The sequence below is a fragment of the Tiliqua scincoides genome, chromosome 4 (assembly GCF_035046505.1).
Source record: "Tiliqua scincoides isolate rTilSci1 chromosome 4, rTilSci1.hap2, whole genome shotgun sequence".
NCBI classification, from domain to species: Eukaryota; Metazoa; Chordata; class Lepidosauria; order Squamata; family Scincidae; genus Tiliqua; species Tiliqua scincoides.
The window spans coordinates 116,868,514-116,893,907 of record NC_089824.1 but is presented as its reverse complement, the minus strand read 5'-3'; the positions used below and the strand labels follow the sequence as shown (position 1 = coordinate 116,893,907).

Sequence of the window (25,394 nt, the reverse complement as noted above, 5' to 3'; positions counted from 1 at the left end):
TCATCTTTGATGAGATTCTTTCTTTGATGAGGCATTCCACCGTCTTACCCGGTACAGATGTTAGGCTGACCAGCCTATAGTTTCCCGGGTCCCCCCTCCTCCCCTTTTTTAAAAATCAGTGTGACATTTGCTCTCCTCCAATCCTCTGGCACTGTGGCTGTTTTGAGGGACAAGTTGCATATTTTAGTCAAGAGATTAGCAACTTCATTCTTCAATTCCTTAACTCTTGGGTGGGTACCATCAGGGCCCAGTGACTAACTGATCTTTAATTTATCAATGAGGTCTGAAACATCTTCTCTTTTAACCTCTAACTGACTTAATTCCTTGGTCAGGAGGGGCTGTTTGGGCAGCGGTATCTGCCCGAGGTCTTCTGCCATGAAGACAGCTGCAAAGAACTCATTTAATTTCTCTGCCATCTCTAAGTCTCCTTTTATCTCCCCTTTCCCTCCCTCACCATCCAGAGGACCAACCACTTCTCTGGCGGGTTTCCTGCTTCTAACATATTTGAAGAAGCTTTTATTATTCCCCTTAATGTTGCTGGCCACGTGTTCCTCATAGTCTCTCTTGGCCTCCTGTATCACCTTCTTACATTTCTTTTGTCACAGTTTATGCTCCTTTTTATTCTCCTCATTAGGGCAAGACTTCCATTTACGGAAAGAGGAGGGGAGGAGCCTCTTGCATGCTGCAGTGAGGCTCCCTGCAAAACTTAGTGCACTGCCTAACCCCTAGCTACACCAGTGCAAGGGCCATTTTGCCCAGTATTCTTTTCAATAATCCCAGTGCTACTAGGTCCATAGAAACCAGCCTGTGATCAACGGATGGTTTGCAGCTGTGTCCATACTTGTTGTCTTACAGCATACAAAAATTGTAGGCTGTCTTACAGCCTGTCATTTTTCAGTGTCATCTTTATAAGAGCAAAACAGCCTGACTCTCCTCTTGTATTTATGGTCTTTCACTAGACCATATGGCATTTTTTATAATTACGTAATGTACATGCCAAGAAACATAAGCAAAAAAGTCAGTTCCCTGCCCTGAGAAACTTACAGTCTTACATTTGACAGCAATAGCTGGATGAACACAGGTAGAATAGGGAGTTATTTAACAGGAAGAACAGAAAAAGGTAATAGAGGATGAATACGCACAATACATATATGGTACACATTAGTTGGCAATCCTATATAGAGAAAAAAATTCTGGCCCACTAGTTGTGGCTGCTTTTGGACCAGGAGGCAGAAAAGTGTTGGGGCACTTGGGATATTTCCTCCTCAACTAAACAGCTCTATTATTTGTATGAATTGACAGCTTTTTAAATTTGTATTTATTTCATAGGCTTATATCTCACCCTTCAATGCACAAGGATGCTCAGGGATGAATACTCACTTTAAAAAATTACAAAACAATGAAAATTGTGAAAATGCAGCAGGAAAGAACAGCAGATAAAAACAGATTTACATATAGTGGATAAAAAAATCTAAGAACTTTAAAAAGCTTTTAAATTGTACTAGAGTGACATCAGAGTAATGCCAGATGAGTCTCCTTGGTAAGCAATTTCCTCCATAGACTGGGTGTCACAGTCAAAAAAATCCTCCTTCTCTTGATATCATACTTTGGTCACAAGTATCTGCTCCTGTATCAGGTGAAAAACTTTTGGACTCTGCCCCATACCTACCCAAAATTCATTGGACTCTTTGCCCAGGTACCAGAGCTTGGATTTCAAGAAATTGTGACCTCAGTTTTCCTGAAATGGTGTTGCATTTTGGGGAGGGAACTAAGGGCTAAGGCGAAGGTTTCATGAAAGGGGCATTTGAAGGAAGTCAAATGACATCATTTAGACGCTCCTACAGGGAGTTTTAGAGATACTGAAGGAAGGAGGAAGGGCAGACCTGTTTGTCTCCTGCTTCGAGACTTATAGGTAGCTGAAAGTGGTAGACTGGAAGTACAAGTCAGAGGCACTGACAGGTAGGGAGATGAGCATATTTTGCAGACAGGGAGAGGACTGTAGGACATAAATGTGTCCAAATGCCCTTTTCTCCCTTGGTCATCTATGTGACTAATGAATGTGTAAATGACAATTAGATGCCAATTGACATCTTATAATTTCCTCTAGCGAGTGACTGGCTGCATCCTCTCCAATGTGAACACACCTTCCTTGACCCCTGTGATTGGACAACCCCAGAATGAGTCTCCACAGCCCATCTATCAGAACAGCAACCTTTCCAACAAACCCACTGCAGGTAGGTCCAAGCAGATGGGAACGAAGTTCTCCAAAGGTGGCCTAGAGCAGGGGTGTCCAAACTTTTTGGCAGAAGGGCCACATCATCTCTCTGACACTGTGTCGGGGGGCCAAATTAATTTACATTCAAGTTTGAATAAATTTGCATAAATGAATATATTAGAGATGGAACTTGAATGAATGAATGAAGGTCTTGCAATAGCTCGAGGCCTGTAAAAGTCCTTGCACAAAGCAAGGCTAGCCTTTCCTTCAAGGCCACTGCTGCATCACAGATGTGAAACAGCAAGCAGGGGAGGGAACCCTTGTCCCACAGCTCATGCAAGAGATCAAACAGTCATCTTCACACTGAGAGCAGTTATGTCAGGCCAGAATGGGTTCCAGCAAGTTTCCAGAGGGCCAGATGCTCATTGGAGACTGGGGGCTCCCTGCGGGCCAGATTGTGAGTCCCTGAGGGCCGCAAGTGGCCCCCAGGCCGGGGTTTGGGCACCCCTGGCCTAGAGGATGCTGTTGAAGGTAGTTTTTTTTTAAAAAAAGCAACACCTTATTTCCATCAATAGGCCGAACAGTCATTAATTGGGATTTCTAGGTTATAATTTGGCAGTCCATGTGTGCTGTTAAAAATCCACTTCAGAATGGCTAACTGAGAAATTTATGGTTTCTCCCTGTAGTACTCTCATCCAGCCCTTTCCTCACCTCCTTCATGGCACACCTGGAGTGTTACTTGCCATAGCTGTTGGGGAAAAAGGACAGCTGTGAAAAAAGTAGGAAGAAAACATATGGGAGAAGCCTTGGCTGTCTCTTCCCACAATTCAGCAGCAGATTTAAAGGTTCAGGAAGTGTCAAAAAAGAGACTGCAAGGAGACGGTTGGCTGACCAAAGGGAGTAGTGGCAAGTGGTTAGCGTGCATTCTCCCCTTCCTGTTCTCTGCTTTTTCTTTACTAGACTGGCAGCTGAACAGGGAGAAAACCTTGGAAGTTTGTATCCACTGCCATCATCCCAGACTACAAAGATTAGGCAAAGGGGGCCCATCTGGGGAAAGATACCCTCTCAGGAGAGCATTGAACCCCAGGATTCTTATTAAAAATGCACAGTAGCATCTGCAGGGCTGCAGACATGACAACCCACAAAATGACCCATGACCAGGCAGACCAAACATTCAAAATGCATCTAGTTTATTAAAAGCCTAAAAGGGGATTAAACAATATGGGGAAATAAAGGGGGTAGTGCAAAGTATAACAAGACTGATGAAAAATGGCTGGAAAGCTCAAAGAAAAGTTTTTTCCAAATTGATTCAATAACCCAGATGGAGTTGGGACGCTGTGCAAGTTCTCAGTCCACAACACAGCCCTAATGCCTTGCAAATAGGAAGTTTACATGCTGGCTGTCACTTAGCATACAAAAGTCCCTGATCACAATCTAGGTAGACAATACCTAGCTTAAGCTACTTACATTGCTCAAGAAATCTCAAGTCCTTGTGGATGCTCCTCTCTGAGCTCCCAATGAATGGGTCACTCAGATGACAGGTCAAGAACAACGAATACTTTCTGAGAGTGGGGAAATATATAACTTCTGCTTTGATTGTGTCTTCAGGTTTCCTGATTGGAGGAGTGGAAGCCACCTGGTCACTCCATTCCCCCTCCACCTGGGGTTTGCCTGTCCAATTGCTAAGCATGTGCCAATCCTAGAGAAGGGGTAGCCAAATTTCACAAACAGCACACATTTGAGGAATTTTGGAGTTTCTAAACAAAAGGACAAAGGCTGCTTGCATAGGATGCCCCAGCAGGTTTAGCATGCTTGCAAATGCTGCTAAAACTGCACAGGACCTTCTGGGGAGTAAGAAGTGTCCCAAAACACAGAAAAATAGGCAAAAAATAGGGCATACATCTCAGGAGGAAATTCACAGTTGCAATCTGGCAACCTTATCATGACTTAAGAAAAGTCTGAAAATTCAGGAAGCGATTTGAACCGTTTTTAGGTAGTCATATGGTTTCAGGATGAAAAAACAGAAACAGTTGAATAAGATTAGAAGCTGTTGAGTCTGGATAACACCAAAACCACCAACAAAAAAGGATTGTCTTCACTTTCTGATGACTAATGATTCCTCTTAAAAACATAAGAGCCCTGTTGAACCAGACCAAGCGTCTGTCTCATTCAGCATCCTATTTCCGACAACGGTCTACCAGATGTCTTGATTCCAACATCTGGCCCTGAGAGGCATACTGGCTTTGAACTTGAACTTTGCTTATAATTGTTTTTAATTATCTTTCCAAAAATATGCTCAAGATGCCGTGTCACAAATAGAATCACCACAATATGTGACAATCAATAGCCGAATTATTAAATGCATTCAGAGTAACACATAATTAACAGAGAACTCAGCAGCATGAAATAACAGGATGTCCAAGTAAATTGGCATCTGCGCTAGTTGCTCTGATCTCCTGACAAGGGAGATCTGCATACAGAAGCTGCCTTGCACAGACACAGGAATGCAGATGCTGACACACATCTGGATGCAACTGGCCCATCTGTGAAGCTGCCTGAGGCAACTTCCTAAGGCAGCAGATTGATGGGAGTGCCCACTTCCATCCATCTACTCACCTCCACTGCTGCTCCTCCTCACTTCCTGGATGGGAAAAAGAAGAGAGGGTCAGAGCAGAAAGGATGGTGGAGAGAAGAGTGGTAAGTTAGTCTATCACTCCTCTTTCCTCCACAATTCCTCTTCTACTCCATTCCCCTCTTTCTTCTCTAATTCAGGGAGTGGGAGAAGCAGAGGCTGTCACAGCACCATGGTAGGAGAAGCAGCATTTGACACACTTCTCATTGCCAGGCTGGCTCCATCATGCTTATCTGGCAGAGCATCCTTTCTTCTCATGCTCATGGAGGTGCACATCCCCGTTCAGGGCCAACAATTACTTGTACCCAACTACTTGTCCGTAGCTGGATTAAGATCAGTAAGGCTTGGCAAAAACGAAATGTTTTTCCTTTTTGCTAGGAGAGGTTGGTGGCCATTCCCCAAATAAGCAGTGCCATAAAATGGATAGCACAGCCAGGAAGGCTCTACAGCAGTCATTTTCAACCACTGTGCCTTGGCACACTGGTATGCCACAAATGGTCTGCAAGTGTGCTGTGGGAATTTGGGGAAGGGTCATTTATTAGTCATGCCATTGGGGGATGTGAGCCCCCCACCAACACTATGGTGTGCTTTGTCAATTGTCAAAAAACTGATGCTGTGCTTTAGTACCCTGTCAGTGTGCCATTTGACAAAAGAGGTTGAAAATCACTGTTCTACACTGTGCATTGTGAGATTGCCCTTCCTAAGAGTGAGAATAGCAGCACACTGAGCAAAACTGCGTGATCTTCATCTGGAAGCAGATCCCAGTGCGCACAGGTGATACTCCTACATGCGCATCAGTGCCAGGACATCTGTGTGGGCACATTTGAGCTTACGTCTTTGGATGCACATGGGGAATGTGTATCACCATCTGAGACTATTTACTATTTGACAGTGCATCCCTGTGCATGTTTACTCTCATTGTAGTCACTGAAACTTACTCCCAGGATAGAATGCATAGGATTGCAACCTCAGACTACTTGTATGCATCTGGTGCTGGATCACGGCTTTTGAGATTTAGGAGGGCTCAAGTATTCTTTAAGCATATAAATATTCCTCATAATAAGCTGAACCTGTACAGATAGGCAAAGGTTGCAATCCTACACAGACATACTTGGGACTGAATCCCATTAAACTCAGTAGGAGTAAATGCGCACAGAATTGGACTTTAGGAAATTGGGCTTTACCTTAACCAACAAATTCGTGTAGCATTACCTCAACATTTTAAAAATGTAATGCACTTTGTCTGATGCATGAACTCATTTCGAGCATCTAATGAAATGGACGGTAGTCTAGAAAAGCTTTAGCTGAAATAATGTGTTCATTTTGAAGATGGTACAAACTCTTGGCTGGATTTGTGGCAACAAACTAGCACAGCTAACCTTCTGGAAACTGTGATGTTTTTACAGTTACCTATCCATGGGTAAAACTTAACATGGTAATGGTATGCAAGCAAAAGTGGTGATGTTTTATTTCCATGATACAATTCAAGGAATGAAATCCAGCTCTGTGGCCATAAAAGTTTTTGAAGTTTTTGTCAAAGAAATCAGAATAAAAAATATTTCTGGTTTAAACACTTTTGGATTAAAAAAAATTGAAATGAGAGCCACTGAATTGAGACAAACACTTTTTCAGTTTAAGCACAAATCCACTGATTGACTGACTTCCTTCCTTTCTTTAGCAAAGCTTTTGGGAAAGGTGGGAGAAAGCCTTAGCAGGATCTGCTGCGTCCGCCCACCAATGGAGCGTTTCACCTTCGTGGGTAAGTTTCAGAAACCTGCCTGGTTTACAGCCAGTTAAAGCTGTGACTCTAAGTTGAAATAATATTGGTTCTCATTCAGCGTATCTCTGCTTTTCCTCCTGGGCCTCTCATCTTCAAGCCTGTGTATAGAAATCAGTTTATCTATCTATGGTTTTGCACTTATGTACCAAAGATGACAAAAGTTTGTGGAAGCACTAGCAGTGAAGCATTTGCCAGAGACGATTCTTGGGTTTAGAGCAGAGTCTTGACTTAGAGAGTGCATTCTATCCAGGTTTGTCCAACTTAGGGTACAATCCTAACCCCTAATGTTGGTGCTTTCCGGCACTAACACAAGGGCAATGCAGCTCTGAGGTAAGGGAACAAACATTCCCTTACTTTGAGGAGGCCTCTGTGAGTGACGCCCAACTGCAGGATGCAGCACATGCCCCATTGGCACCGCTATGCCAGTGCTGGAAAGCACTGGCATAAGGGGTTAGGATTGCGCCCTTAGTTTGTCCCACTTAGCCATACTTAAAGGCCACTGAACATCTACATGGTAGTAGAAATGTTACTAAAAATAGGTGAACATTTGATTTGACTAATTACTAAAAGCATTTACCCAGTAGCCTGTTAAAAGTACAAAATCTGCATCATTTCCCCCAAATGCAGCCACACACTGTGACAGCATCAAGTCTAATATATTAAAAATAAAATACACATTGAAATGATTGGGGACCCACCTGAAATTGGCTCACAACCCACCTAGTAGGTCCTAACCCACAGTTTGAGAAGCACTGTTCTAAACAATTAATGGGTGGAATCCTCCTGGGTGGTAGGGGGCTGCCTATTGCTGACTTTCTTATGAAATTTCTATCATTTTTTTTCTTTCTCTCTTTCTAGATGAAAATGCAAATTTGGGGACAGTAATGAGATATGAAGAGATTGGTAAGAAGGCCTTGTCATTGTTCACTAGCCTGGATACATCCTGTATTTTTTAAAAAACAAAACACTAGAGGGCCTGTTTACCTCAGTGGGCCTAACACATTGTCTTTATGATAGCCTACTGGTGAAAAAAGCAGCCCTCTTTTCCTTCATTTAGCAGAGCCACATTGACACTAAGTCTAGGCCGAACTTTGTAAATAGTCAAAAGCTGAAGTTGATTCAGCTTCCCTTAAGGCAGCAGTTCTCAAAATTCCCAGGGTCACAGAGCTCTACATTCATGGTGGTCTCTTCCTTCCGGCTCTGCTGGGTGTCGCCATCTTAGATCGTGTGAGATGTTATGCTATTGATAGTGGCGCCCTGGAGAACTGGGAAGAAGAGGCTTCTGGAGATCTCGTGGCACTCCCGTGAGTTTGCCATGTTGTCTGATAGTGTCATGGTGCACAGTTTGGGAACCACTCTCTTTAGGGAAGCCTCAATGTAAGATTCAATAGGAAAGTGTCTTCCCTGAAACACTTTGAAATAATCACTTTTCAGACAGGCAGACAAGCCATTTTGTAGACTGGCCATTATACTGTCTGGGTCCTGCAAGAACAATATTCCTAGCTCCTCTGTCCATGTCAGGGAATGAGGCAAGATGCCCACAGAGTAATTAAACCTCCAATCAGATGTGTTCATCAAACCTAGGTTATTTAAGATAAAACCCAAGGATGCTCCTGTATGTTTGAACCTACCTCCTTCTGAATGTGCATCTCTTTGTGGCCAGTTGCATATGCCATCCTAGAACTCAAGGGGTAAAATGGAGTTTGGGGTTCTGCTACAACTTCTGCTGGGTGCTCTAAACTGGTTATCTCCCAAATCTGAGAATGTGCACACTGCCTAGTTCTTCTCACAAGGTCCCTCCTTAACTGGCATGCTCTTCTACTGAGTCAGATCATGCAAAAGCTCTAAGCAGCAAATGGATCATGTAATTGAATCTGTACACTGGGTGAAGTAGCCAAATGGAATGGAGATCAGTATCGGATTGGCAAACTGACACAATCACTACAGAAATATCAAGCACACCAGACAGACCTTCAAGCAGAGAACTTGCCCTGTTGGCTGTAAGATGCTTTTGCAGTGCACAGAATGGGCAGGACAGTGCACACTATTGGTGCTTTACTGTTGCAATTAATGTCCAACTTTAGTGAACACTGACAATAGCAAGTGGTGCATTTGAGTGTTCAAAGCACTGCACAACCTTTTTCTTGTTATCCTTGCAACAATCCTGTCAGACAGGTCAGTATAATTGTCTCCCAATTTCAACACAGAGGGCGGCAAAGCCAAGAGTGGCGTGTCCCAAGTCACCTAGTGATTTCATGGCAAGGAAAAAGATTTTGAACTGGGAAATTCCTGAATCTTGGCTCAGATGCCTAGCCACCATGCCACACCAGCTCTCAGTTCATCTGCATGTAAATACTAACAGGCCTGGATTAGTTTTACAAATGTCTGAGCACAGATTTATACTTCCCCACTTTACAGAGAATGCCAACACTTAGGTGACTGTCACCTTCCTCTGGTTTAGTTCTTGAGTCTTGGGGCATTCAGAAAATTTGCCAAGGATTGTTAGTGCGCATATGTGATGTCAACTTTTACTGTAACATCAAACGTCGAGTTTAAAATAAGTATACCGTATTCCTGATAGCTACAGATCACCATTGCATTCTCACTGAGCTAAATTTAAGGAGGCAGAGTGGGACAGGATTCTTGAATCTTTCTGCTGCCCCCTGGTGACCAAAACTAACAGATAAATTTCAGTTCCCATTAGTACTTAAAGGGTGATTCCTATAACATGTCCTGGCTGCCAAGGATTGATTTTCACAATTGTATCATCAGGGGCCTGGGAACAGATCTAATCAGAATTGTCATATGCACTAAAAAAAATCATATTTATACTGGTGACTTTATAGCAAAGGTCATTCTGGGGTGTCAGGGCATTTCCCACTAGATTCTCTTGCTAAGACGTGGCCAATCTGCTTCTCTGGGATCTTGAGAGATTGGAATGAACACTGTAAACTCCTAGAGCTCTTCTATAGGCAACAGCACTACCTTCCATGCATATGAAAATGCAACTCCCTTTTTTGGTGCACAGTTGTGAACAGTGTGAACAATATTGTGGAAGAGTGAAGGACAGTGGTTTTCAAACTTTCAGGGAGAGTTTGAACCGCAGTAAGTTCTTGCGGGGGCGATCGCGCTCCACCTCGGCAAAACTGGAAGTGGAGTTTGATCACAGCACTTTCACTTTTTAAGCTGCGGGGAGCCCTGTGGAGGGTCGTGCAGGGCTTGCTGTGCCCCCAATAGGCTGCTGCAGGGATTGGTGAGTGCATCCCAGTCCCTGCCGCCCCCTTAGATCCTGAGGTCGCATTGCTGCCTTCCCCTGCCCTTGCCCCTTAAGGGGAAAATGGCTAGGCCGTCGCAACGCCCCGGTTTGAAAAGCCCTGGTAGAGGAGAACCTTTGCATGCTGCATATATTTGAAACCACAGAGAACATTTAGGGAGGCAAGTTTGTGTTTGAGCTGCAACCAGCTTTCCTTGGGAGTACTTTTTACATCAGGGTTTTCCCCCCCAGAAATTGACTGATTCTTGCAAGTTTCTTCTGTGACTGTCTAATGCAGCCTGTTATCCTTGACCCCAGCAGATCTGTCAGGTGCAACATTCCAAAAGTAGTGTGCAGATCAGTGCAGGGGTTGGTTCAGGTGGTGGTTATGCATTTCTGGAAGGCCTTTTGTACATGTGCACATACATGGGAAGTATCTTCTGTGTCTGAAAACAGAGTGCAGTTTAACAGTATTGCGGCTTCTTCTTTTTGCCCTTCTTCAGTCAACTGTCTTCAGACCTTCCGGTAGGGGTGACCACCCATTAGGCAAGATGCTGCAGGTTGCATCAGTGTCAGATTGCAGGGGGGAGGGCAAGAGGGCAGCGGATTGGGGGTGCCCTTTGCCCTGTCTGCTGCCACTACATACCTGCTATTTTAATTTAATTAACAGTATTTATATACTGCTTTACAACTAAAAGTTCACAAAGCGGTTTACAGAGAAAAATCAAATAACTAAATGGCTCCCTGTCCCAAAAGGGCTCACAATCTAAAAAGATGCCAAGGAATACCAGCAGACAGCCACTAAAACAGACACTGCTGGGGTGAGATGGGCCAGTTACTCTCCCCCTGCTAAAAAAAGGATATGTGCTCTGAATGCAACCTGCACTGATCTGCTTTCCATTCCCTCAAAGTGAACTGAAAGTGGATCACCCATCTTCTTACCTTGCTTCTCGCGCGGTTTCTTCAAACACAGAAGTGCAGGATATATAGGGACAATGTGAATGGCGCTCCATCGTTCATGTATCTCTTTTAGATTGGACATGGACGTCCTACACTTCCATGACTGAAGAAACTTCCTGAGGAGCATGGTGGGGAGCTGCTTTTTTTTTATTATGCAGAGGTGGCAGACCTGAGGTGGCATCAGGCGGCTTTCTGGGTCATGCTACCCTGCTTCAGATGATGAGCAAAGAGATCAGTGTAGGACTGATACCTTGGGAATAATTGATATCTATGCTTCTTAAATCTGTGTGTCCCTTTTTTTTCCAGAACTCCGAATCTTGCTGCTCTGTGGAAGTGATTTGCTGGAGTCTTTCTGTATCCCAGGACTTTGGAATGAAGCTGATGTGAGTAATTACCCAGATTTGGGCACAACTGCAGTCTGCCTTTGTCTTGTCACTCATCTTTATGATTCACTCATTTTCATTCATGCTTCTGGCCATTCATTGAGCATTCTCTGTCAACTATTTTAGGAAGCCCTGGTGGAAAACAGTGGGGGAAAGGGTTAATGCCCCCTTTCCTGTATGCTGCTGTCCAAGTCTGTGATGGGCCTTCTGAAGTTGCTGTTTTAAAAAGGAACAGTGTTCAGCATATTCTTTAAAAACTTTGTTAATGTAACCTACAGTTTTGGCTCAGAGTACGCAAAGTACCATTTGCAACAATAGTCTATGTGTGGGAGTACTGAGTGGTCCAAAAGCTTAGGTGAATCTGATAGATAATACGTGGCCTAAAATACAGAGTAGGGGGTGGTACATTCCTTCCCTAAGGCTACAATCCTATAACACCTTTTTCTGTTAGGAAGGGGAGCTTCGTAGTCCTTTGTACCCAATTGCCTTGAAGAAAGGGCAGTCTAGGAATGCATCTTTACTCATTGATGCATCAAATTATTGTTCATAGAGCACGCATGCAAAAATTATGCCTAGACTTTTCCCCCCACTCTGTGGCTAAAAGCAGCTTAAGGGCCAAATCCTATCCAACTTTTCAGTCCTGGTGTAGCCATGCCAATGGGGTGTCTGCTGCATCCTGTGGTGGGAGGGTAGTTATGGAGGCCTCCAGAAGGTAAGGGAATGTTTGTTCCCTAGCCTCAGGGCTGCATTGCAGCTGCACCAGCGCTGGAAAATTGGATAGGATTGGGCCCGAAAGTGGCAATTTAAGTTGGAGAACTGGCCCTGGGACAAAGGCTTAATCCCCACATCTTGGTCCTGAATCCTATCCTCTCTCACTCACAGTTGCTGGGCAGGGGGAAAACTACCTTGGGAGCCACAGAACTCCCACATTCTCTTTCTAGTCTGGCCCTTGATGTTGTAGTGTTTTTCTCACCTTTGTCAGTGCCTGAGACCAACAATGCCAATTGTTTTTGTACTGAGTTCAAGTGTGTTTAGGACTTTAGCCTGGGTGGGTGGCAGAACTGTCTTGGAAGCTCCAAGTCTGCTCATTCCTAGGGTCTGCTTTCTAGGAAATATTTGAAGGGCTGCATCCCAGACTGCTGCATTTAGAAAGACACTGTTATAGAATTTTAGCCCTAAATTTAGCATATGGGTATAGGACCTGATATGTGTAGAGATGTTTCTGTGACACAGCAGGAAATCAGGAGTGCCTATTATGAACGCAGCATGTTTTGCTGCATAGCAACCGGAAAACCCTTTCCTTTCCTCCTTATGGATTCAGTAGCATGCAAGAGCCACCAAATAAAATGAAGCACAAAACCAAGGGCCTCGGGTCATTCTTCACATTGAATAAAATTTCAGGACCCAGGGTGGTGACTACAACTATGTAAACTAAAACTGCAGTCCATAAACTCATCAATAAGCAATCAAAATCAATAAATAACTGAGCAGCGGCAGCTGCATCAAAACATAAAATAACCAAAATCAATTTGAGAAATAGAAATTGAATGCTTTCCTTGAACAGTCGCATTCAACCAGCTGCCTCAAACTTGCAAAGGGGCCATGGTCTCTAAGTGATGCCCTTGGCACTTTTGACTCCCGACTCCTGAAGCAGGGTTTTGGAGGCTGGTCTGAGTGTCCATCGGAGCAAGGTATGTATGGGGGAAAAATTTTAGGAGGAATGAATATCATCAGAACTGAGCTCAAGAGAAAACACCATCCTTTGCAATCCCTGTCCAGATTGCCTAAGATGATGAAACTTGCAGGGTTGATTCCTGAACGCTGATTTTTGCCTCTACACATTTTTTCAATAAAGGCAGTGGGTCTCTTATCAGCTGTATCCACTCACTCCTGCCAGAACCCTGTTTCAACCCTTCCTACTCTGCACATGAACATCCTGCTTTACCAAGAGATATGGCCTGGAGCTTTCATTTCAGTGGCCGCCTGTCTCTCTTACACCCACACACAATAACCTGCACTGCTGGGTAGCATTCATTTTCTCCAGAGGTCATTGGAATGAAAAGTTGGCAGAGGAAGTAGAGCAATGCTCTTATCGGCTGTGGACGGAGGTTCCCAGGATTAGAGGACAAAGGGAGTAAGGGTAAACCCCAAGTGAGCTAGGCTGGGGTGGTTTCACTCAGAAAAGCTTCTGGCAGGACCAGGAAGCAAGCTTAACACTTAAAGATAAATCAGTCAGAGCTGTAATGGGGAAGAGTTCCCTCTCCTGTGCTTAAGGAGAAAAACAACTTCCGACGGGAAATTCTGTGTATTATGAGTTAGATTTTGTATCCTTTGGATCCAGATTACAGAACAAAGTTACCTCTAGCACCAAAATGCCAGTCAAATTCTTTCCTTCCTCTTGCTGTCTTTCCTGTTCTCAGGAAGCTGTGACTGGATTCAGTATTACATTCATTTGGGCTTCTCTCACAACACAGATTGACTGCATCCTGCCAGTTCCTGAATCTTAAGAGAAGCCAAAAACCCAGCATGTTGTAAAAGTGCAATCATGGCTATCAAATTGGCCTGTTGTGCTGAGTTTTGGAAGATGACTATTTCCTTTCTTCTATGTATCTTTTTTAGAATGCTTTTATGAAAACTAGTTCCCAGGATCCCATTTGCACAGCCAAGAGATATAAACAAGGGCAGAGATATGCAGATAGGGTCTGGCCTGGGTTCAATTTTCAGATACTCTGGTTCAGTGTACTCTGATTCACAGATGGAACAGAGGAACAGGCTGCCCTTGAGGGCATAGGTGGGAGTGGGGCAGCCTTTTATCCTGAGCACTAGCCAAAAGCAGGTTTAGCTATCACCCTAATGATGTCCCCTGAATGCAACCCTCTTACTTCTGCTTGCATAAATGAATGACTGCCCTTCATTTCTGTGGGGACATTGAGAGCTGCACACAATAGTGGTGAAGGCACAGTCTGACCCCCCCCCCCCAACTGGATGCTCGAAGTATCGCAAATTGTGTGCATGGATCCAGGCTCCCCAGGTTTTCTTGCAATAGATAGTCCCTTTGGCAACCTCAGTGAGTCACAAAGTTGAGCAGTGTTTGGGTTTATTAACCAATAATTGGCTGAATAACCGGATAGGGACGGTTGCTTTCCCCTGAGACTTGTCTCAATTTCTAGTGACTAGAGCAAATTCATTCAGCACATCCCTTCCTGAAGCATATCTGCACTCTGCTTATGCTGTGGAATTCAGGTTTGAAAGATAGGAGGACTATATGACCTGATATCCTGGCCAGTCCTATGCAGCTACATTACAAACCTATATTGGATTCTATGTTGATGTAACAGTCTTGGCTCCTTCTAAAGAATCTTGGAATTTGTTGAGTTCCTAATGCAAAGGCATCTCATCACGTGTCTGAAGTGCACCTCTGCTGCAAACCAGGAATTTGGAAGTGGGTTCAGTTTGCGAGAATAAACATGCGTATTGCCCTCCCATTCTAAAAGGTGTTTCTTTTGCCTTACAACAGATGGAGGTGATAGTTGGGGATTTTGGCATTGTCGTCGTGCCACGGGACGGTGCTGACACAGACCGGATCATGAACCACTCCTCAGTACTTCGCAAGTACAAAGTAAGTGCTTTGCATAATTCAGGTGATATGTGGGAATTAGAAGTTCTGCCAGGCTACATGAATGTTTTCCTGTACCTGTCCTTTTCTACTTACCTTCAATGACTGAAAGCTGCTTATCCTTCCTGCAAAACCTGGGCACCTTTTGGGTCAGGTGGCTTTCGTAGAATAAAAGCAGCCTGAGCTGTGTGGAATCATACAACTGTGTTGTACACAGCCTGTGACTCTTCAGCTGTTAAAACTGTTGTTTTAGTTGTACATTAATGCATTTTCATACATATGGCTTAAAATAGTTATTCCTCCAGTAAATGTATGGCCAGGATACTCATGTAAAGCTTACAATGGCCAGGATACTCATGGCCCAATCTTATCCAACTTTTCAATGCTGATGCAGCCATGCCAGGGGAGTGTGCACATTCGAGGGGGGGCAGTCACAGAGGCTTGTTGCCCCCCAAAGCTTGATGCCCGGTGCAATTGCTACCCCCTCCACTCCCTTAACTACGCCACTGGCTACAGGTAAAATTAATTCGGGCCCAGTTCTGAAGCTGACAGTTCCCATTGCTCCAGTGGCACCAAAATGGTGACTGCTGGATCCTGTGGACGCCATAGCTACCGCCGCGGTCTCCTTAGCAGGCAGGCAGCCAGGCAGATAGCAGCTGGTGGCAATGGGTTTCCTCAGCTCTGCGCCCATGTTTGAACACCTGAAGAGCAGCAGCTAGAGAGAATGGCGATGGGAGGCAAGATTGGCAGCAAGATTGGTTGGCAACTTTCAGTCTCGAAAGACTATGGTATAAGCCTACAGCACCCAGTATTCTCAGGCGGTCTCCCATCCAAGTACTAACCAGGCCTGACCCTGCTTAGCTTCCAAGATCAGATGAGATTGGGCATGTGCAGGGTAACATTTGCATTTAGGGAGTGATTGGGATGCACTTTCCCACAATTCTTGGCTGCTGGACTGTAAGTGGTCACACTCATGTAGACTGGAGAGAGAGAGAGAGCTCAGCAGGATTAGTCTCCCTTTGTCTCACTTCAGTTATGAGAACTAATGTTGAGACAACATTGATGTCACAAGGGTCAGGGCTCTTCCTGCTGCAGAGATAATGACAGGGCAATAAGTCTCCATGGTGATGGTCTCCAGGGCAAGCTGTAGAAGAAGTTAACCTTTTCACTGCTCCTGAGACTTCCATTTAAATCAAGCAAGTCTCCTTCTCTTTAGCAGACCCTTCTGCACCCTCCATTTTGCAAATGTTTGACAGAGGTCTGGTTTTTAAAACATCAGGCTGTAATCCTTGTTTCTATTTGAAACAAAGTCCAAGGCTACAATTCAGTGCATCGTTACTTAAGAATAACACCCATGGAAAACAATGGGGTCTACTTCTGAGTAAATCAGGTTGCCACTATGTCTAGCTGTACTTGCTCACAGTCATTCATTGTTGTTTGTTTCTCCACTGTGCACACTCCCAATTACGTGTTGTATGTTATATGTAGAGCGTGTGGCTTAACACGCCAGGCCTTAAAGAAGGATTTGATTAATGGTTCTACTAGTATATTGTTCAGAGTGCACTTACTCTGATACCATTTACAAAAAGGTTTTGAAGAGCAGCATTTAAAATGTTAATGAATAAAAATGTATCTTATGATTTTTTTACTATGTTTTTAATAATTTAGAGACTGTACAGTTCTTAGGTAACAATTACTGGTAGGTTATTTTTCAGGATCTGGCCTTGGGTAAAATCAGACAAAACTATAGTCAGATACCCCACATGTTTAACTCCCTGACTTATCTGAGGGTCATAAAAAATCCATGATTTTGGCTCAAAATTTGCCCTCAACTTATCTGTGAGATCGACTTATACTCGACTATCTGTGGTGAATTGGAGCAAAAGATTTGGGTAAAGGTGTCAGTTTCTCTCAAAACATCTGCTGAAAGAAAAAGATCTTTGTTGTGTCCTAAACCTGAACACAGGGCAAGCCTCATGACCTGTGGAGAGAGCTCCACTGTGAGGATGCCATCCCTGCCCTCCGAGAAATCCCTGCCCTCCTGCTCCCCCCTCTGACCTCAGAGAAGTTGAAGAGCAAGGCCGTGCCTGAGAATCTTGCAGCCTGTCAATATTCTGTCATTGGTTTCTCCACAGAATAATATCCTGGTGGTGAAGGATGATGTGAATCACCCCATGTCCATTGTCAGTTCAACCAAAAGCAGGTGCGTCAAGTGGGAAATCTTGGGGGGAGGAGGGGTTCTCTTGCTAAGCCTGGGGACACTCCCGACTGGAACATATCCATTGGTGGTTGCAGACAGAAATCATTCCAAGGCAATTCAAACATTTAACTCTTTAAAAAAGAGAAGCATTTCCAAAGATTGCAGTGGATACAAAACACCTTTGACCCCAAACCATTGTATTCCTCTGCTGCCTCCTCTTATTTCAGTGGATAACATGAGAACTTGTATTCTACAGGGGGAAAAGGATAACTGAGGGCCCAATCCTATCCAATTTTCCAGTGCTGGTACAGTTGTACCAGTGGGTTGTGCGCTGCATCCTGTGGTGGAGGGGCAATCCCTGGGGCCTTCTTAAAGTATGGGAACGTTCTCCCTTACCACAGGTCTGCACTGTGGCTACACCGGAGCTGGAAAGTTGGACAGGATTGGGCCCTTAATCAACCTGCCAATTTCATGAATAGATCTACAGTTGCTAAAAAGGCTGCGTTGTGGCTTCTTCCAGCCAGAGCCTGTCTCCTTGCTTTTACCTGCTGTGGGTGCATTGAGTCCTGTTTGCCCCTTCAGGATAGGTAACAAGATTTGGGCTGGACAAATTGCAGATCTGTTATGTTTCTGTATGCTGTCCTGAAGGTGTGCAAAAGGTGGCTTATGAGTATAAATGACTATAATCAATCAAACTCTGAGAGCAGAAATTTCACTTTTGTTCTTGCTCGTTTTCACAAGAGTAAACAAAAGGAGCCTATGCCAACATGGTAGCTGATCTGCCATGTGGTTGCCCTATAGCAGTGGTTCTCTAACTTTTCCGGCTCGCACCTCCCCTGATCCTTGTGGCCACTGGCCACGGCTCCCCATTACAACACCTCACCTCAGTTACCCCCAAAATGGGGATGAAGGTGTTATAATTATACACTAGAAACAAGGCTGCCAGCACTCTGAGGCTGCAATCCTAACCCCACTTACCTGAGAGTAAGCCCCCACTGAACAAAATAGGACTTACTTCTGAGTAGACCTGGTTAGGATTGTGCCCTGAGTTTGCTAGCAGCACACCTGGAGGGTTTTGGAAAGGGAGGGGGGAAGAAGTGATGAATTTGCTGGGGGAGGGGAAGACTTTGTTTTGTGTGCATCTGCTAATTGCAAATTGATGCAAACTGAGACCTAGAGACTTTGGTTGGAATCCTTACCCCACTTTCCTGGGAGTAAGTCCCATTGAACACAATAGGGCTTACTTCTGAGTAGACGTAGCTAGGATTGTGCCTTTTGTCTTATAATAGCAGCCAACAGAGTACCCCCCTCCAAAAAAAAAAGGAGGCAGGAGGAAGAAGGGGATGGCTGAAAAGAAATAGGGATTTTTATTTTTAATCAATTTTTGGAGACAAAGCCATCAAGAATGGCTTTTTTCTTTTTTGAAGGTGGAGGAAAAAGAGAAAGGTGAAGATCCTGGGTTAAGCTGACACAGACCCCACGCCTATGTAGGTCTACTCAGTAGTAAGCCCATTTGAGTCAATGGGGCTTACTCCCAGGAAAGTGTGGAAAGGATTGTAGCCACATACAGCAAGATTGCAACTCACCCCAAAGCAGAAGGCCGCTCACACACACCCAGCATGCAGATGCCACCCCTGTTCCCCCCAGGCAAGACGGAGGGATGCAGGCTGGGGCATTTAGACATCCCCCACTAAGAGCAGGCTGGCTTCCTCCTTCGCTGAGCTGCAAACTCTACCCTCCCAGTTTGAAGCCTCTTCTCCTCTCCTCCAGCCTTGATCAATCCCAGGAAGCCCAGGGCAAGGGGTACACTGGGAAATGTAGTCCTTGGGGCGAGGTTGCATATGGAGAGAGCTCCATGATGAGATGCGGCACCTCTGCCTGCCCAAACAGCCTTCTCTCCCACCTCCCCCCACCATGTTTCACACGCCCTCCCAGCCTCACGCTGCCCCACCCACCTCGTTCACAGCTGCAGAAAAGCAGAAAGTCATTAGGCAGCACCTGCAGTTGTGCAGCCCAGCCCAGCCCCTCTCCCCGAGATGCCTGGTGATGCCCCTGGAGGCTAGCCACGCCTCACCAGGGAGGTGGGATGCACAGACTGAATACCTCAGCCCTATAGTAAACATTCCTGGGCATTTAAATGCTTATTCCCACCCGCAACCTGTGCATACAGGAAACAAGCACAATGGAGAAAGGATAGGCTGCAACCACTTTAGCTAGGTCTAGTTTTCTGTGTATATAGAAACTGCAGTCATGCAGTTCCCACATCCGTGGTCTGAAGTCCAGGTTCTGTTATAGCACAGGAACTGCTGTTTGTGTTAATGAAAAGAAAATGTCCAAACCCTTTCCTTTTTGGCATCCTGGCCAAGGGTAATGCAAGGTGCTAGGATGTCATAAGGAAAGGGGCAAAGACCAAGGATGCGTCCTGCTCTTAGATGTGTCTTTCCTCCTGGCATTTGTTCCACCTCTCTCCAAACTGGACTAACCCACAAACTTCAGGAACAGCCCCAGGAAGAATGTACCATCCCTTGTATGGGGGGGGGCAATTTTTGCATCTGATGGACTTCAGTATACGCTGACCCTTTTGTTTGTGTGTTTCTCCCACAGACTGGCTCTTCAGCATGGTGATGGGCATGTTGTGGACTACCTGTGTCAGCCAGTCATCGATTACATCCTCAAGAGTCAGCTGTACCTGAATGCCTCTGGTTAAACCTCCCCTGGCATTGCTGCAAGGCAGCTCCATTGCTCCACTTTCCTATGGTTGTTCATCACATTTATCTTTCTTACTCTTTTCTTTCTCACTGCTTCTTGCGTGCATCTGCCTATTTCACTCCTCCGTTCCTTCCCCCTACAGTACAGGGAAGTGTGGCATATAACAAGCAAGCAAATGCATACACTGTCAGCAATCCCTTTCCCCCTGTAGTTGGAAGGGAAAACAGAAAAGAGTAACAGATGCCATGTGCCTAAGGGGGGCAGCTTTGGTGTCTACCTTCCCAGCATGCATTAGGGGAAGTAACACTGTCTACCTTCTCAGCATGCTTTGGGAGCCAGGAAGTTTGTTCATTTTTTCCCCCTCACTCTCATAATGCATCAGCAAAATAAATCTCAGTGAGTCTTTTTTATTTTTATTTTTAGTACTAGTTTAGTCTCTCTCCTTTTTTTTTTTTTTTTTGCCTTTTGTGATCTGCTCAAATTAGAATGTGGGTTGGTAGAAATAATTTCTCACCCACTTGGTACAGAGCCTAGACTTTTTAGGTCAGCTGTGGAAGAATTTTGCCTTGAAGTTTTTTTTTTATGTCTGAATTCTTGGCACTATTATCTGGAGAAAGGGCACAAGAAGGCAGCAAGCAGCCTTGTTGCATATGTAGCAGGTGGTTCCTGTTGTAAATAGATACTTGTTGCAAGGAGAGGAGGGTGTCAGTGGGTTTCTGTAGTGCTTTAGAACTTTCTTAAAATAAAGCATGAGTGGGTGGGAGGGTGGGGCAGGATACCCACAGAGCATACACTCATGGGGGTACTACAACCCATCTCATGTCTTCATGCTATCCCTGTTTGATCTGGCCCTGCATTGATTGCCCCTTCTTGGTTTTAAGCATTCCATTTTCTCCATAGATTGATTTGGAGTGAGTTGTTTCCACTGTACCCTTGCTAGTTTTGTTAGCTTAGGCCAGGCTGGATTGGTTCTTGAGTGGAGAATCAATACATGGTTCCACATATGGGTAGCAGTGGTGATTTTCCACATTCCCAGAAAGGCTGCATGAGAAGATGCTGTTGAAGCTTCATCCTGAGCAAGAAAGAATTCCCCCCTGCCTGCCCACATACATACAATTGGCAAATGGGAAAAAAAAAAATACAAGGAGCTATATTAGATTGATTTCCTTGGCCTCCAAGTGTGGTAGTCTTCCCAACAGTGTTTTAATGTGTGCTAGCCAGTGAAGGATCCATGGGATCATTTGCGGTGGCAGATAAGCAAAACTCTCAAGAAGTTTTTGCTCACAGTGGTAAGGTACAAAATTTTCAACTTGTAACAGATGGATTTTTATCCTTGTGCACAGGATAACATGAGCCTTAGAGCTACATGAGTCTTTAAGCCCTAGGCCCATCTGAAAGTCCTGTTCTGACTGAAAATGTAGGTCAGGAAGCTCTATATTTGAATGTGCCCTATTATTAACAACAAAACAATTTTCCCACATGTAGAAGCCAGCAAACTAGGGGGAAATATTTTAGCCTACCTCCATGTGGAAAACTAGCACTGGAGAAGGTTAAAAAAAAAGAAGAAACCATTCAAATGTAATCCTCTGCTTGCATTCTAGAGTGGTGTAACTTCAGGAGGGCTGTTCTACGTATGTGATTCTTCTTTGTTTATATAAACTGGTTATTACTCTTTTGGGTGAGAAAGCAGCATTTCAGGCGATTGTGATCCATGCAGTTCAGACCCACAGGAGGCTTTCAGGCCTCCCTCATCCCTGTTGTCCAACATGTTTCTGACCATCCCCACAGCAGGCTGTCTGAATGGAGTATAGGGGTATTCCGGGGGGGGGGGGGGATGGACGGTATTTGGAATCTCTTACTCTAAGTGCCCTTACTTGGTCATTCTTATTGCCCAAGGAGGAGCTTAGGCAGCTGCTGTCTGGCAAGCACTAACAGTGGGATACACCGGCATGGTGCTGAACCTTGTACCTGGCATCGCAAGGCACACACAAAGCATTTGGTACTCTTAGCTCACTGCTGTCATAGGCAGATGTACAAAGGAGACAGTCTCTTCTGTGATTTTTCTACTCACAGAAAGCTTAGACATCCTACGTGACTCTCAATAAATTGCTCGCTTGCTGTCCTGTTGCGTATATCAACTACTGTTTCCAAAGCACTCTCTCTTTCGCACGCCTCTGTTGTCGAGAGCAGCCTCTGCCTCTTACTGGAATCCACTATACAACTCAATACCAAGCCGCAGTGTGCAAAGCCAACAACTTATTCAACAGTGATGGAAAAGCAACACAGACACGTGTGTGTGTGTGTGTGAGAGAGAGAGACCGTAAGCATGGCCCTCTGAAAAGGCTTGAAGGACCGTTATGCAGTGAAAACAAATAAGTAGGACACTCAAGGGAGGAACTCTCCATACTCTTCAACAAAAGATGGACTTTCAGGCCACTTTCCAATTTCATCCAGTTTAGGACAGCATGCCTTAGGAACATAGCATTGTGGTACAGATGATGTCTATAATGTCTTACTAGTCTTATCTTTGCCTTCATATGCTCAGTTGCGCTTATGGTGGGGAAGGGAGGGGGGCAGGGTGTAGCATTAATTTGGAGGGGGCAGAGGTGGTTGAGGAACGCAACAGACTCTGCCCTTCCCATTTGGGTGTGGGTTTTAGCTGCACAGGGAGGGTGGGAGGGAAGGCTATTTGTTTTCCATCACTGAACTTGCAGTTTTAAACCATAAAATGTGCTTTATTAAAAAAAACTCAAAAGGGAGAAAAAAAAGTTGAAGATGTCAGTTTCACACTAATGGAAAATGCTGAGTTGGGTCACTGTTGCTAAGAAGGTCATGGATAAAAGTAAAATGTTTAAAATTATGTAATAAAGAAAATTATGCTAATGAGTCTTGTGTTTGTTTTCACTGCTATTTCCAGACCAGGAAAACTTTGAAGCACCTCTTCTGTTCTGTAGTATACAGTGGATGTTTAGCAAAAAGTAGTTTGGAAAAAGAACTAGACTTACAGATCTTATCTGCACGTTTAACCTGGGATGTTCTGTATGTAATCATTGGCAATGGAACTCGGTAGCAGGGCTCTAAAAGCTGTCTGCTTGAGTTTATGGACAGAGGCAGCCAGACAGCCTAGACTCTATTTGAGTAGATGTACATGCTCTGACTCTACATAAGGCTTTTACTTTTGTATTGTACGCTTGGTGGGCCCCTCATTGGCTTATTTTGCTATTTATTTGAGTATTGCTATTTATGTGGGTATTTGCTTAATTAGTACCCCTCTGAGGTGTGTTGGTTTTGTGTTCTTCCAATTTATATTGACCTCTTAATTATCTTTGGAGTTGAGATTATTTTACGTTTGGCTTTTTGATTTTATTATTGTATTCATTTCTATTTAACTGCTGTAAGCTCCCTCTTAGGCCATGCAGGAAGCAAAAAGTCAGATAGAAATCCTTAGGAAAAAATAAATAATTTAGCACTTAGCAGCTAAGTACTCCTCTCACTGCAGCTCATTCTTGGCCAAACAGTGCTGTACCTTTGGCACTGATTCACAGGCCTACACATATTTTGTTCTCTTAAAAGTTAATCTATTCTTGGATATATTTGTGGTGCTGAATCAAAAAATGGCATCAGTTTTGCCCGTTTGGCTCTAGTTTTGAGGGTAAGGCATAGCCACCTTAGATGCTGATTCAAGCAGCTTCCTCATGAAGAAGCCATGGCGTAAGAGGGGGCACTCTTATGTGTGCTAAGCCCTAAGGAAGTACAAGGGGGGGGGCAGGACCAAGAAGTAGGGCCTTCTCAGCAGTGGCACCACAGTTAAGGAACTCCCCTCCTTTATGACTTATAGACTGCCCCACCCTTGCAGTATTCTAATGGAGATTAAAAATACCTACTCTTATTTGGATTGGCATTTGAGTAGTGTTGGTTTGCAGTGAGGATTTTTGTATTGTTAAGTTTTGGTTTTTAATGCTTTATATCTGTTTTTATTGCTGCCTTTAATGGCTGTATTTTCTTATCACTTAGAGCCCAGTGTGCTGGCTCTCCGCTGCTGCGCACTGTTGCAAACGTGCTATAAGGCACGTTTGTGCACCTTATCATGGGCTCAGTCTTGGAGCTAGCCCAGTGCGAGCCAGTGTGGGCTAGCTCTGGCGCTGGGCCTGCATTCCATCGCCCAGACTGCCAGGCAGTGGAGAGGTGAATGGGGGTGGGGGTGGGGGAGAGGCGGGAGAGGCATTCTGGGGCAGGGTAAGGTAGGGAGAGGGTGGGGAGGAGGCGTGATGGGACTGCCAGAGCTCAGCTTTGGAGCTGACATATGACTCCATGATTCTGCTCTGGCTCAAGAGCTGCTGCAGAATCGAGTAGCCCTATTGTGGGGCTACTTCCCTTCCCCTGTGGAGCCGTTGCAGGCTGCCCAGCTTGCCAGATGCCACGGTAGCCATTTTGGTGTTGCAGCATGCTGGGAAGCTCAGGATTGGGCTGACTGATACATTTTTTTTCTGTACTGCAATGTTTTTATGTTATTTATATTTTTATGTATTGCAGATGCTTTATGACTTTTATGCTGCTGCCTCTGGCTTTTTTGCTGTTTTATTGCTGCGTTGCTTTTATATTGATGGTTTTATGTAAGCAATAGTGGGGGAAAGGTGGAATAAAAATACATTAAATAATGGCCACCCTCATAATTAAAACAAAAAGGCTAATTCAATGATAGAGTCTCTTTAGAAGCAAAGATTGGGGGTGGTGGTTGTAATTATGAATGGAGTCCTAATTATAACAACCAGCCCCAACCTTTGCTTCTTAAGAGAGTATCATTGGATTAGCCTTACTGAGGTTGTCAGAGCATCTTTCCCATTTAAAGCGTTTTGAGATACAGTAGATTTTTTTATAGTATATAAAATACATACACGTACATTGGGCTAGTTAACAAGCACAAACAAAAGAAACAACCCATTTAAGTCTGATGCAATCCCTGTTCTTGATGGCAAAGTGATGAAAGAATGAAGTAATGGGACATTCAGTGACCATCTACCACAGACTGGCCCTATTTGCACTACATCCATTTTAGCTTTATAATGGCTTTCCCAAAAGTACTGTAGTTGTTCAATAACAGCACTGAGAATTCTGTTGGAGACTCCCCCCCCCCAACTACACTTCCCTTGCATGAGGGAATTACTATTACCATGTAAATCTGTAGTATTGAAATGCCCAGAGCTCCAGCTTTATCCTGAACATTAAGAGAGATTTTCTGAGACAAAAAAGGTGACTTCTGGAAGATGAGGGAAGAGTTAAGAGTGAAAAGAAAATGATAGTAATGAGACAATAGTTGGTCACAATTAACTTAGCAGGATGTAATGTCCATCTTGTTACATTAATCAGGCTGAAGAGGATCAAGGGGTGGGAGGGGGAGCAGACATAGTAGACTTCAGATTCAGCTGTTGGCTAAACATTTTGGAAAGCAGCCACACACTGATGATCCAAGATGCCTTTCTTGTTGCAGGTCCCCCAGCAGTGGGTCTCTTGCCTGCTGGGGCTTTTATGATCAGCTTCTTCATCCTCACTGGTGTCCCAGAAACAGAGCCACTGGACTGCTAGCTCTTCTAATGCTGGTGCAATCAATAGGCAGTGGTTGTCTTGCAAACCACAACAATGCAACTG

The 25,394-nt window shown here is 44.5% G+C and overlaps 1 protein-coding gene and 1 pseudogene across 1 annotated transcript in view; one reads left to right on the top strand and one right to left on the bottom strand.

Annotated features, from left to right (window-relative positions):
- The window catches only part of NMNAT2 (nicotinamide nucleotide adenylyltransferase 2), an 84,923-nt gene extending 65,177 nt beyond the window's left edge, over positions 1–19,746 (top strand). Inside the window, exons 5-11 of the mRNA XM_066626048.1 lie at positions 2,108–2,234; positions 6,526–6,606; positions 7,486–7,530; positions 11,147–11,223; positions 14,741–14,842; positions 16,975–17,042; positions 19,644–19,746. Coding sequence (XP_066482145.1) covers positions 2,108–2,234; positions 6,526–6,606; positions 7,486–7,530; positions 11,147–11,223; positions 14,741–14,842; positions 16,975–17,042; positions 19,644–19,746 — 603 coding nt within the window. The remainder of the gene's footprint in view (positions 1–2,107; positions 2,235–6,525; positions 6,607–7,485; positions 7,531–11,146; positions 11,224–14,740; positions 14,843–16,974; positions 17,043–19,643) is intronic.
- On the bottom strand, positions 15,634–15,752 carry LOC136650714 (5S ribosomal RNA; annotated as a pseudogene).
- Positions 19,747–25,394: the final 5,648 nt, after the last annotated feature.